The 15,351-nt window shown below is 36.7% G+C and overlaps 1 protein-coding gene across 1 annotated transcript in view; it reads right to left on the reverse strand.

Moving 5' to 3' along the window:
* The window catches only part of LOC129222057 (probable phosphoserine aminotransferase), a 77,325-nt gene that overhangs the window by 32,032 nt on the left and 29,942 nt on the right, over positions 1 to 15,351 (reverse strand). The window contains exon 2 of the mRNA XM_054856483.1: positions 12,762 to 12,822. Coding sequence (XP_054712458.1) covers positions 12,762 to 12,822 — 61 coding nt within the window. The remainder of the gene's footprint in view (positions 1 to 12,761; positions 12,823 to 15,351) is intronic.

The following is a 15,351-nucleotide window of genomic DNA, read 5'->3' on the forward strand; positions in this document are numbered from 1 at the left end:
CCTAGCAAGACAAGTGGCGGGATGAAAGATAAATTGTAAAACAAAACTTAACAGAGTTTAATCCTTCATGGCCGACCCCCCCCCCCCCAAAAAAAAAGGAAAGAAACGTGAAATGAAGAAATAACGATAGTTCTTAGACTAAACTGAAGATATGGAAGAAACCAAAATCCGCGTGTGTTTCGCACATCTTTTAACGCTACAAGTTTTCTAAAAATGCAAACATACAATTGCAACACCCCCTCTGGAACACTTACTCCAAAAACGAATCAACACCTGTTCTCACTGCCGACTACTGAAAACTAATTTTTGGGCGAATCTTCGAAGTACTTCTTCAGACTTAATAGCCAGACATAATGAGAAAACGTACGAAGAGTGGCGTCAAAACCGAATTGGTTTCGCTTCAAGTTGGAGTCACCTTGCATATCATTCCTTTTTTTTTTTTAACCCTTGTTTGCATTTAAAAGTAAAGTCAACGTCAGCCTGACACTTGATTTTCAAAAAAAAAAAAAAAAAAAAACATCGATGTATGATGATCATTAAAGCAGAAACGGATCCTGAAGCCCCCCCCCCCTCTCTTTAAGCGACCAATAAAAACTTAAAGTTGCGTTTTGGGGCCTCATAAATATTTCTAAAAATTCCTCATTCGGCAAATTCGAAAACATAACTGCAATTTTTGAATGACGAATGTCCCTTTTCATTAGCAGTACTTACGCTCTTGTGCAAATCAATTGAAACAAACTCGAAAAATTGAGAAAACTAAGAATAAATGGCATTTTATTTAAATTTATGTAAAATCAAAAGTTTTTAGCGCATAATATGATGTCCAGCATTTTTACTAACATTTGGACCCGATTCGGCGTGGTATCCACCATTTTTTTGCAATCATTTATAATGTTTGAGTCATTGTCCCAAACATGAATTAAAGCAGTTATTGGGTTCTCCACAGAATAGTCCGTAAGCAATGGACGATTCTTGCATATATCACAAAGATTTTCAGTTGGCTTGATATCAGAAAAGTTCGAAGACCATTCCCAATGTCTCAATTAGGTTCTCAGACATGAATTTCTTGACCATTTTGGAAGAGTGGGAACGATCTAAATCCTGCTGGAAAATCGCCGTTTCATTGGGGTATCGTTTTTTAGCCTACTTTCCCAGTAAAAGTCAGAAAAAGAAGAAAAAAGCATGAAAGAAGGCTTAATGCATCTTAAAAATATCGTGAAAAACAAAAAAAAAGTCAAAAATAAATAAAATAATTAAATAAATATTGAAAAATTAAAAATTGGAAAGTAGGGTATTGAGATGGGGAAAAATGTCTGTCGGTCTGTCTGTCTGTCGGTCTGTCTGTCTGTCGGTCAGTCTGTCTGTCCCCCCCTAATAACTTTTGAATGAATAGTCCGATTCGAACAAACTTTTTTTTGTTCGAAAGATCTCGGCGAGGACACCTCATTCCCATGTTTCACTTTTTGATTTGAACTATTTTTTGTTCAATTTTGAACAGTTCAAAAAAACTTAACATTAGCGCCTACGGGGAAATTCAAAGCAATTCCGAACTGTGAGGCGAATTTGCTTCAAACAAACTTTGTAGGAAAAAGCTTTTGATAAAAAACTTGTATATAAGATATCTTTTTGATTTGAACAATTTTCCGTTCAATTTTGAACAGTTCAAATCCCTTAACATTAGCGCCTACAGGGAAACTGAAAGTCAATGTAGATTCCGTACTTGAAGGCGGATTTACTTCAAACAAACTTTGTTGGAAATAGCTCTTGACGACCTACTCCCGACTCCGACTCCGAGAATTTAGGGGGACCTGACACCGACTCTGACTCCTGTTCCCGACAATTAATCGGACTCCGACTCCCCGACTTCGTAGCTTTGGCAAACATTTATACACGGAGTACAAATGACTGACTCCGATTCTTGGATATTCGACTCCGACTCTTTTATCCCAAAATGAGATTGACTCCGACTCCGACTCCGCTACTGTGGTTTTAACTGTGAAATAATTATTGTTGATATGATTTGTTTTTATTTTCACGCTAAAGTTTTAATTTAGATATTTAGTTTTCGGTGAATAAACTCGAAAAATATGCCCAGACGATTTTTTTTTTTTTTTTGACAATGAAAATTATTTCTTTAAGTTGACATTTTATTGTTTTTTTTTTTATTTTGGTAAGTGCATTAATTCGTTTAAAAAATTATTTTCGGCAACAGGGGAAAAAGAAACGATTTTTTTTTGTTATATGATGTATTTATTTTAATGAACTTATTATTATTTTTTCGTTTTGAAAGCTGTTAAAAAAATTTTTTAATGGAAAGAAGTGTATTAGCTGCTTTGTTTAAAAGGTGCTGCTATTTTATTTGTTCGTTTTTTTTGAAGAAAAGTAAGGAATATTTTATTCCTAGAAATCAGCTTAAAATATTTAAAAAAATATGTTTGAAAAAATTTACGATTTTAGCTATTTTTGAGAATATTGATCAGGTACTAGAAAGTAGTATGGGTATACGGGAAAGTAGGCTCGTCTAGTTCTAGACGGAACTTCTTGTTTAACTCTGGTGAAACCTTTTTTTTTTTCAGAATGGTAATATATTGCTCAGAACGCATCATACTCGAAACAGGCTGCAAAGAATCAACCTCATCGTAACCGAAACAAGCCCAAAACATATTCTTTTGAGGGCGTTTTACAAATTGGTTCATGCCTGGAGATTTCTGCACTTGTTAAGTTCTTTGGCCTAGGTCAGTAAAATTGCTCTCTTTCGTCGCTAAATAGTACTTTTCTCCAACATTCAGCAGTCCAATTCTTATATTAGATCCAATTCTTATATTTAGGCACCTCCGAACAGTAGATGGGCTAACATTTATTCCATTCTCTTTTGAATCTCTATTAAATGCTGCGCTAGTCTTTCGAGGGTGTTTTTTACGCTGTATAAGTAGAAAAGACTCATCTCTTGGTGTTAAATTCGATTTTCGGCCACATTTCATTCTCCGCTTTGGAAACATGGATCCTGCTTTTCTATTTTGTTTTATAATACGGCTCACAGTTGCAATATTAACGCTAACTACCTTTGAAATTCCTCTATAGGCGTTCGGAAAGAGTAACGGAAAGAGTTGACGCTTTCGCGGTGTCACATCCATCGCAGACGATAGTGAAATCTCAACTGACGGGGTCATCGCTGCAGCTTTCATCTTCTAAAACTCCTGCAAATAGGCTCTCAGAACCCCTCTAACTGGTGCAAATTGATGTCAGATAAAGGATTTATGCACCGCATAAATATTTTTACAAATTTTAGTTTGATTGGTGAAGAATACTTGAAACGATTTTAAAATTGATAGAAAATATATTTTGTTTCAATTAATTTGCACAAGGGTGTATGAGCAACACGTATTTTATCATTTGCCAAAATTTGGAGCTATTTATTCGGGAACAGGAACGCCCCAATGACCTCCACTGTGACCTCCCAAAAATTTCGGCAAAATTTGTCTAACGATTCGGCAAAATTATCATCGCGCGGCAAAATTTTATGTTTCATTCGGCAAATAAAAAATTTCTGCCCTCCCAAAGATTAAATGCCCCCCCCCCCCTTTACATCCCAATCAAAACGAATAAATCCGAAGAGATACATATCGTCAAGAAATGTTTTATCTTGATCTGCGCGTGAGATATTCAGTTGGAATAACGTGAAGAAGATTGATAAGTCTTCCCAAGGTTGCCATTATATCTCTGCCAGATAACACGAATGATGCATGTGTAGGATGGATCCACTCAAATCCTCTTCTGTGAGCTTATGAACTCGAATCGTTGTCCTCCGTGAATGACGCAAATCGGAAACTTAATCAGGTTATGCAAAAATAAAATCACTCTTTCACAATCATTCTGTTGGTATCATTTGGATTTCTCAAAGGCCGGATGGCGTGAAGTTTAGCCATGAAAGAGGAAGTCGAAATTCATGAAAATCCAATTCATTAATACACTCACCATATTTAAACTCGGCATCCTAAAGTCGCGTTTAGACTTGCACGAAAACAGCCTACCTAAATGATTGCTCAAGACATCCGCAGAAACCAGGGGGTAGACAGGAAAGGGGGCTGAGGCCCCTCCGAAATGCTGGAGACTTGAAGTCTGGCGTTCAATCGCGGATCCAAAAGAGTGCAGAACAGTAGAGCAACAAGTTTTTTTTTTTTTTTTTTGGGGGGGGGGGGGGGCACATTAGGGAAAAATCTTATTTGATAATCAGAGGGTTCTTCCCCCGGAGAACTTACAAAGTTTGCAGTCTTAAAAACGTAATTTAAGAGATTCTTAGGTAATATTAGGGGGGAGAAAGGTACAGTAGGCGCAGCGGATATTTGTAGAAATTGAAGGCTTAAAAGCACAATTGTAGGCCATATTTATTGACGTCAGTGTAAGGGATAGAACTCAGGGACTGTCCCCGATAGTTTTTTTTAAACTATTTTTAACTAGATCGAAATCGATTCCTCGTCAACATCTAAATTTTCGAAATTGAAGTTCCAAAAATACAATTGTAAACAAACTTGGAAAATTTTACGAAAAGGGGTTTCTAGAGCAGAGGTCACAAACTGGGTGCCGCGGTGCCCTATTGTACAGCAAGTATTGGCGAGGGGTGCCGCCAAGTGTCAGGGTTATGTGACAATTCCCTACAGGGTGTGGGAGGCTTATTAACGAAACATATTACCAACACAGCAACAACGTAGACTTTACTGGAGAAATAAACTGTTCAACTTTGTTTCCCAAATCTTCGGCATGTGAATCTTTCGTAATGCAGCAGATATCAAGTCTTGAATCTAATTCCTCTGTCACTCGCTGTAACATTTCACGATCAATGGTCGTTCATTTTCCAACAAGATGGGGCACTCCATGATGTCAGACAGACGTTCCCATTTCTTCAATAACAAGCTTCCTAATCGTTGGATTTGACGAGGTTCTGATGACGATAGTCGCCTTCTTCTGTGACCACCGTGCTCTCCGGACCTAACTCCGAGCGATTTTTTTTATGGTGTTACATCAAAAATCGTGAGTTCGCGCCCCATGGATCACTTGATTTACAAAATTTACGCCAAGAGATCACAACCGCATTTTCTTATATTGATCGTGACACCTTACAGCGAGTGAATCAAGAGTTAGACTTTAGACTTGAAATCTACGGCATTACGAAAGATCCGTAAATCGGACACATCTGAAACAAAATTTGTACCATTTCATTCTCCAGTAAAGTCAGCGTCGTCACGGCACTAGTATTATTATCGGCACCAGGCTAAACTAAGGCCCCTATATATACGAGCCGGCGGCGGCGCATCAGCCATTTTGGATCGGAGCTCGTGTTTAGTTGTCTTTTCTGGCGAATTATAGCGTTTTGTGATTGTTTGGCAATTCGCAACTCCAATAAACTATAGGGGGCGCTGCAGCCACAGTCTAATGGCGGAGAAAAAGGTAAAACAAATGCCGAAACTTATATCTTGCTTTGACGCTTAGTAAATGAGAGCAATTTTTCATCGTGTTTATGGGAAGCTTTCTTTTCTATTCTTCTGAAATTACATTACGTCATAAACTGTCTGAAGCCTGTAATTTACCCCGAAGAAAACACGTGGAATGGAATGTTTTACCTTTTTCTTTAGTATTGTTTATCTCCGCAAGGTAGCGTATTCGAGCTCTGGAGTTGCAAATTGTTCACTGCGAGCGATTATTAGCTGCACATGAATTATTTACTAAATAAAATATTATTTACGGCAAATTTGGCCGAATACGAAACTCTGCTGTGGTAACCCTAGCTCCACAACAATGAAAAATCCGATCCAAAATGGCTAACTTAAGCTGATGCGTCGGTATATCAATATAGCGGCTCTTAGGCTAAAGTAACCAGGGGCGGCATTTCAGCATTTCGTTTGGGGGGTCGAGTTTCTTGATCATGAAATTCCTCAGTACGGTATAAAATAAATATTGGTAAACAGGAAGAAATAATAAAATGGTTTTAATGTTAAGAATAATTAAGTTTGTTAAGAACAATCAAAATTTTTGCGACCAAAGCTTTAAATTTATTTTGTAACAAGTTATCTCAAAAATATATCGGTACTAGTTTTTATTTTTTAGTAAAGTTTTAGTCTGCTATTCTTGGGGTCAGGAACAACAGAAAATTTTGTAACTATACTTAATGAATATCCAGTGTTTTGCCTCACATCCACTATAGCTAAAGATGAAGGTCTTGCTTGCCACATTGCGCTTCGAAAGTAATTCTCTAACCACCTGAGACACAAAAGTCATCTTTAAAATGACTGACCAGATTGAAACAGACAAAAAACAATGGAAGCAAGAAAGTTATGTTAAAAAACACACTTCCGCACTTCCTTCAGATTTCTCTCTTTAAAATAACCAAGAAAGCTTTTTAAATTGGGCTGGTGTTTGTTTTGCTTCATTAAAAAGTATAGTCGTAATTCACAAAACAATTCCTCTTCCCTTATGCTATAAATTTTTCTCATTGGTGCTGTGGCACAGAGAAAGTGGGGGGCGTGAAAACACCCCCCCCCCCCCAGAGTCATTGGTTTTAACATAAACGCAAATTCTAATGCAGTAGTTTATGCATATGAAAGGGCTGTTTTGATCAAAAAAATCCCCTTCAGAAGGTATTTTTCATCAAAAACTCCCCTTCAGAAGGTAATTTTCATCAGAAAATCCCCTTCAGAAGGTATTTTTCACCAAATCCCCCCTCCAGAAGGTATTTTTGATCAGAAACCCCTTCCAGAAGGAATTTATGGCTGCGCTAGTGTATAAGTGTAATATTTTTTTTCTCGTTTTCCATAACCAACTTACATAATATTGAACTTAAGACCAAAGATAAATGTATCTCATCAAATCCTGCTTCAATTTCTTGAGAAACTGAATTGATTTTTTTATTCAAAATATTAATTTAATATTTTGACTGCAACTTCATGTGAGTTGTGTCACCTCTTCTGCATTGGCATTCAGTAAAAATGGTTATAGAAAGCTTTGTCACAAAGTTCCACACTTGGTTCAAGTATGCATTAGTGCGAAAATTACTAAGAGTTTCAATTGTCAATCGAATAATTGAGATTGAAATTTTTAAAGAGCCTCAAGATATATTTGTTGATATGAAGCTATTTTTGATGTGGGATGTTTTTCAAAAATAGCATATCTTTACAAAACGTTTCTATGAAAGCATATAATATATCAAGTTGCTAAAATGTGTTTCTAGTACAGGGAATTAAAACACTTACTAGCTAAACATTAAATTATAATATGAGTATTAAATTTATGTAAAATGACACGGAGTTTAAGTGTAAAAATGGCGTAGTCTCAACACAGTACGGGCATCTCATACAAGATGCACCATCATAACATAGATTACACAATTTTGAAATATTTAATCCATATGAAGAGATTACTTTAGTTAAGGCAAACCATTATTCTCTATCAGTTTTTTCTGTTCTAAAAATGCAGGCAAATGATTTTCTAAGTTATCTAAATTGAATTTATCCATTTTTTTTTATTATTCTCAGGGAAAAATTTGGGGGTGCAACCGCCCCTTCTTGACCCCCCTATTTGGCGCCCCTGAAAGTAACGAATGTGAAAAATCGCGTTTTTCAAATTCGATGGTTTGTTGTAGAACTCAAAAAGGACAACCTACTAGCTATATTTACTTCAAACGATAGTGCTTTTTTACTCTTAAAGTTGTCTATAAAAAAATACAGATGCCAGATATGTATAGATCACAGTGATCTTTCGTAACCTCCCACTGAGAGGCCCCTGGTCTTGTTTGATGGGGGCAGGGTTGCCCCCATCTTGTTGTTCCCTGGTCCTGTGCTGTGTGGGAGGCAGATGCCACTGAGGGAGGCAGAATTAATATAAGGTCAGTCTGGTTTGAATTAGCTCAATACTAAGCAAGGATAGGATGCTTCTAAATTTCTCTTTTTGTATAATTGATTATAACTGAAGTAATTTCAATGTAAGTAATAATAGTAATAATATGTACTTTTTGTAGTGAAACAAATTTTAAAAAATAATAATAATTTGAATTTTGACATCTTGAATTCAAATTATGTTTTTCGCAATCACGAGTGTGTTTGTGTGTGAGTTTGTGTGTGGGGGTATGTGTGTTTGTGTGTAGGGGTATGTGTATGTGTGTGTAGGCATGCGTGTTTGTGTCTTTGTGCTGGCATAAGTGTGTGTATGAATGTGTGTGGGGGGGGGGTATGTGTATGTGTATAGGCATGTGTTTGTGTCTGTGTGCAGGAAGAATGTGTGGGGAGTTGTGTGTATGTGTAGGTGTCTGTATGTATGCGTGTGTGTATGTGTTTGTGTGTGTAGGTGTATGTGTTTGCGTGTGTATGTGTAGTTGTGTATGTATGCGTGTGTGTGTAGGATATTGACGCTTTCGCTATAGGAGCAGCATCGTGAGGAGCCGGTCGACGGTGATGGTGCGGAGGGTGGCGGGGGGAAAATAAAATGATAGGACGCCAAAAACAGTCAAATGAAAGCAATAAGCAATCGTGATTGCTCAAAAAAAAAAACATGTGAACTGAACAATTTTCAAGATTAAATTACGAAAAGTCTTGTATTTACCTTAGTACGCTACCAATACCACTATCAAAACAAACAAAAGGGGGAACAAAAAACATCGCTTTATTCATGAAGCAATTCTAAGCTATTTGAAAACTTTTAAAAAATTTAGCCTTTGTTCCATTTTTAGATAATTTCCTACGATGTGACCACTTGCATAGTGATGAGATCAGGTTTTATTATTATTTTCGCGAGCTATGCATATTTCTTTTTTGTAAGTGTACTTTAGAATTTATTTTGATCGTTCAGAAGTTCAGTTCCGCGTAAAACATTATTGATTGGAGAAAAGCTGAAGAAATAAATAGCTGAGGCTATATATGACAGAGTTCTTCTAAGGTTCAAAGTTAGGGGCCATTCATTAATTACGTAAGGATGATTTTGGCAATTTTTGATACCCCCCTCCCTCCATGTAAGGATACGTTCGATTTTTCAACCCCCCCCCCCCCCCTATTCTTACGTAACATTCCATTTTGTTTTTAAAAATAATAAAATAACGAATCTTACATCACTGGAATAGTTATTCAATGCACTATCATTTTATAAAACCTTTTTTGAGTAAAAAATATGGACTAAAAACTTAAAATCTAGACTGAATGTTTTTTTTTTTTTTCGATTTTTTTTGAGCAATCACGATTGCTTATTGTTCTCATTTGACTATTTTTGGCGTTACGCTGATTTTTCCGACCGCCACCCTCCGCACCATCACCGTGGACCGGCTGGCTCCTCACGATGCTGCTCCTATAGCGAAAGCCGTCTCCAGGTTGCATCCATGTCCCACACACACGCGCATACATACACAACTACACACACGCACATACACACAAACACATACATACATACACACACAAACACATACACACACACAAACAAACACATACACACACATACAAACACTTACACACACGCATACATACATGCACACAGACACAAACACATATGCCTACACATACATATACCCCCCACACACATTCATACACACACATACACATAACCCGTACACACAAACACACACGCCTACATACACACACTCGTGATTGCGAGAAACATAATTTGAATTCAAGATGTCAAAATTCAAATTAATTTTTTTTTTTGAGCAATCACGATTGCTTATTGTTCTCATTTGACAGTCCTTGACGTTGTGATTATTTTTCAGCTTGGACCAGCAGCACCACCGGCGCGGCGGCGGCACGGCTGCTCTGTTCCTGAGCACTGTCCCCCGGAATCCACTTCTGCTGGGTGGTGGCGTCCATATCCTTCACACGCATGCTCATACACACTCGCCAACGCGGGAGCGCCTTTACACACATACACAGGCCTACGTGCACACACTTAAGCCTGCACACACACAACTATACACACATAACCACCCAGGAGGAGGGACATGCTTGGGGGGGAGCCATTTCTAGAAACAATAACTCTAATGAGTAGGGTCTTGTCGCAACTCGTGATTGCGAAAAACATAATTTCAATTCAAAGTTTCGGAATTCAAATTAGATTTTTTTTTTTTTGTATGTGTTACGATACTAATTAAAATTAAAACATGCCATACCAAGTGCGATTCTTTTATTATATTTTACACTATTCATTCTTTGTAAAACAAATAATAAACGACTCCTCCTAGTGCGTTTTTTACCTTCCAGACGCAAATGAAATATGACCCATGCCAAACCACTTGACCTCCCGACTTTCGATATAAAATATCAACTCGGAAAATATTGCGTAAGAATGGATTTGACTCCCCCCCCATCAAAGTAGGGTATGTAGAGATCCCCCCCCCCTCGGGACAATTACATAATTAATGAATGGCCCCTTATTACACTTTTAAACCTTCCACGGAGTACGAGTTAATTTATGCTACCCCCAGAATTCGTATCAGGGCGCAGGATTGCGCGATTCTCAATGTTTTTTAAAATCCCACTCAATAAAAATCCCTTTGTACGCTGTTCCCGCTGTTAAGCAACTGAGCGGACAAATGTTAAAAATATCGAAACATTTCTCATCTTGAATTTTCTATTTTCATATTTATTTTAAGAAGACAGCCAGTATAATTTTCAACGGTCATTTTATTTTTATCAGTAATCAAAGAATCTAGGAAGTTAGCCTCAAAAAAAGCAAGAAGAAAAGGCTGAGAATAGCTTTATTCTTTGGTTTGCTGACCGTTGGATCTTGGAGATCTGCTCCTAGTTGCACCAAACCAAACGTATTTTTCATCTTATTTCAAGCCGAAATTCTTTAATGAGCAAAATCGCCAATTTCGGACTTTTTTTTTTTTTTTTTTGGAGACATTGATACATTTTTTAGAATAACTGGAAGTATACTTCCATAAGTGGAACCATTTAGGAAGAAAATGATTTTAAAAAGACTCTTGCCTCTTTAACAGACATTAAAAGAGATTTCAATGATAGTTTTTCTTTAAAAAAAAAAAAATGGTAGCGTAAGGTCACCATAATAGCTGGTGTCAGATAGTTCCCGCGCGGTTTTCGAGGTATATTATTTCTCAAAGGTGTTTTTTGTGGGAACGGGTTAGATTAACATTAAAAGAAAAACGGAAAAACTGGCACCTGATGGGGGGAAAAACGAAAAATGCAGGGAAAACGTTAATTCTGGGGACGTGATTTCGAGGTTTCACTGTACTACTAAACAATAATAGCAAATATTCTAACCGCTGAAATGAAATGCAGGTGTCTGCAAAAGAATGAAGACACCTAACTACCAAACGGCAAGACATTGAGGGTTTCGGATCTAGACAAAATTCTGGATTTAGGTCAATTTGTTTAAGTTGTTAGTATTTATTTGCCCAGGTTAAGTGATTTGACTGCATAGGACCTAGTTCAGATGGAACGGGGGTCCAAAGTTGCTATTGGCTCCAGAAACGCAATGGCGTTTTCTATGGAATTAACTTTTTTCTTCCTTTTTTTTACCACTAGAAAAAATTATATTCTACAAAATTCTGTTTTATTTTTTAATTTTGCTTCAAAATATTAAAAATATATTTTCAAGTTTTTCAATGTATTATTTTCGTACGCCGGGATTCACCGCTCAAAGGCCACCATTTCAGGTTTCACCATTTCAGGCCACCATTTCAGGTCACCATTTCAAGTTTCATTTTACCGCTCAAAATTTGTTTGTCTATCATTCCAAATTTCGAAAACAATTTTACAGTGCCCCCCCCCCTGACAGTACTATCTATCTATTTTTAATCAACATTTTAATTGCAGTTGGAATAAATATTTAAACTGACAATTAATTTTGTATTAGTTAAGTACAGCAAATGTGTACAGCAAATGTGTTTTTTACTTTTCCCGTCAAGAAACTGTGATTCAAACGTTTTGATTTTTAAATTAAAACCAATATCCAGTTTAAATTCACGAACGAATAATTAAAAATTAACAATCAACCTAAATCCAGAAATTTGTTCGAATCAGTCACCCTCAAAGGTACTCCGCCCCGTACCTTTTGGCAGTGGGACTTCTTTCCGGTACAAAGATGGAGAATGCTTTCCTGGTTAGATTTCTTTATTCAAACTGCAGAAAAGTACAATTTTCATTTCACTTGTTAGTATTTTTGTTATTGATGTTTGGAATAGTCTAAGATCTTTCTCGAACACCTTATTATACAGGGTGTTCCAAAATTATCTTTACAACTTCAAAAATTCATAACTTCGAACATAAACAAGATATTTACATTCTGTCTTCTGCATGTATTACTGCAACTAATAAAGTTTTTTTTTCAATAGGCTGAACAGTTATAAGTGAAGATGTGGACACCATAACAGAAAGCTCAATGCGTGTCATGGTTCATAGAGATGAAATCAGATACACAGGTTCAACTGATCCGGTGCTCATGAAGCTTGTGTGCCATGCACGGATGGAGGATCTGGATGGTGGGTCTCTTTGGAATTTTGTCCTGAAGTTCTGTTGAACCTGTGTATTTGATTTCGTCTCTATGAACCATGACACGCATTGAGCTTTCTGTTATGGTGTCCACATCTTCACTTATAACTGTTCAGTCAATTGAAAAAAAAAACTTAATTAGTTACAGTAATACATGCAAAAGACAGAATGTAAATATCTTGTTTATGTTCGAAGTTATGGATTTTTGCAGTTGTAAAGATAATTTTGGAACACCCTGTACTTAAAAACTAAAATGACAATGAAAATTAATGGATAACTTACCTATTACACTAAGTCCCTCGTTATTGTAGTTGAGAAATTCTGCATGTGCTTGGTGGATAACCTGGGGCGAAGAAAAACCAACATCAGTAACATTAATCAATCACATTTCATTCAATCAATCATTTTCATTTAACCAATCACCGTTCATCCATCAATCACGTTTGATCAATCTCGTTCATTTTTTTCAATCAATCAGTCCCTGACGTTTACTAAATCAATAAAGCTCTTCCAATCAATCAATGTAGTTCCTTCATCCGAATAAATCACTTCATTAAATCTCATTCAACTAATCATGTTCATTTCATCATTCAATCATGCTCATTGAATCAATAACTGATGTTTGTTCTATTTATCAATAATCAGATTCGTTCAGTTAATCATTTAAGCAATCAATCAATCACATTCTGCCATTCCTTCAAGAGTTTCTTCGTTTTGGGGGAGTACTTTATATTTAGCAGGAAGGTCTCTACAACATTTGGAGGGGGGAGGCATCGTTTTTTGGGTACCTTTAGCTAAAGGATCTGAATAGCAAGAAATACAATAAAGAAAAACATCTCGATAAATATTCCAACTAACCGTTCTAAAATCAATAGCTTCAGGGGCGCCCACAGAAGCGGGTTCTCTGGAGAACAAGAACACAATCGAATGGAGATCAACGACCCTCTAAAAAGCTCTTTCTTAAAAATGCAATTATATTTTTTACATTAATAACCCAAAACCTACCACAAGGAGGTGGCTCCACTTGGTGTTACACCCTGCCCTTAACATCCACCCAACTTTGAAAAAGTTTTTTACAAGACTTATAATATTTGTAAAATAAATTGCATTTACAACTGCTACAATTTTAGACACGTTTCTACACGTGGATAAAGGTTTGAAGTTGAACTTGTGACTCAATTTTCGCATTGGTGGTCGCGAGCCTAAAGTGTTTCACACAAACCCATATACTGTCTCACATCCCTAAATACCAATCTATCGACTCATTTACCAGTTTCATAACCTTTTCAACAGCCGGAGTGTAAAAGAGGAACATTTACTTAATTATAGATTGTAAAATTAAATGTTATTAACTGAGAGTGAATTCGTTTGGAAGAAATCGAAGTTTAAAAACTGACTTGAAAAGCGAGCAAAAACATTCGATGGATAGTGTCAATGTAGTATAGAAATCAAAAGGTGACATTGATCTCGCTCTCACAAAACCAACCTTTCATCATTACCGTTCGTTAACGTGAGCTAACGGAGTGCTGGGGTTGTATATTTTTCAAACTCAGCTACTAATGACATGAATACACTCGTAAATTATTCTTTAAAAAGTATGCTTGTATGGTTCGATAAAATTAAAATTTAAAGAAAAGAACAAAGGTCCGTAAAACATTATAGTCTGTACACTCATTTAAAGTTAAAAAATGTACAAGTCAATTGGTTGATGATTTTCTAAACATCGATTCAAAAAAATGCTTATTTTGCCATTTTTGAGAACTTGGTATTGGTCATGGCAGTGGCCTACAGGCAAAGAGTAAAGGGATTGTATCACAGTTGAGTACACAAGGCAAAAGATTACCCATCAAGAAATAGTTCTATAGCTGTAAGAGAATTTCTTCCAACAATATTTTAAGATTTGAAGCTTGGAATTATAACAGTTGATAGCTTAGTCAACGTGTTCACTTTCCTCCACTTCAGTGATGAAGTCAGGGCCGGATTTGGAAGTGTGGAGGCCCCGGAGCAACGAAGGAGTGGAAGCCCCTAATCAAGGTTCGAAAAGATCATCATATTTTCGAAAATATCCAATACTTTGATATATATCCGAATATTTTGATATATATGTATATATCCGATATTTTCGACCCGTGAAAGTTAGGATATTTTGTAAAAATTTTATTGTGGGGGCCTCTTTGATGTGGAGACCCCGGGGCAGTAGCCCCACCTGCCCTCCCTTAAATCCGGCTCTGGATGAAGTGAAAAACAAGGATATATCTAGGAACTATAAATAACTATAAATTCGCTTCAGCCAGTGGTGTACCTAGCATGGGTGACACCCGGGTCGGCAATTTGGGGTGTCACGCCCCCTCCCCCCCCCCCACGCACACACATACAAACACACACACACACAAAAAAAAAGGTTTTATTATTATATGTAAGCATGAAATTTATCTATGTTTTTAGTCGAAGTACTGACAATATGAATCTCTGGCAACGCCAAAAAATTGTAAGTTTTGTATCACGTGATATGTATCACGTAAAAGTATACAAACCTTGTCTCGACACGCAAGCGAGTCGCTTGCCATCCTTTTAAGTTTATTTGCTGTCTTAATCAAAAGTTATCACTTTTTGTTAAGTGATGTATGTGCAATATTTAGAAACCAAATAAAAATCAAAGTCAATTCTGTTTTCACATGGTATGATTTCCGCTTCATAATTTTAAGCTACTTCAAATTCCCGCTACAAATCTAATCCTGAGTACAGTATTCACTCCATGATGTGGGGTGGAAGAGTGGGAGGTTCCGGGAGGCATTTTAAATTAATTTTAAAATTATATTTTTCAGAAATTTACAATTCTACTTTGTGTGTCACTGCCCAGACGGGTGACACC

The sequence above is a fragment of the Uloborus diversus genome, chromosome 5, assembly GCF_026930045.1.
Source record: "Uloborus diversus isolate 005 chromosome 5, Udiv.v.3.1, whole genome shotgun sequence".
NCBI classification, from domain to species: domain Eukaryota; kingdom Metazoa; phylum Arthropoda; class Arachnida; order Araneae; family Uloboridae; genus Uloborus; species Uloborus diversus.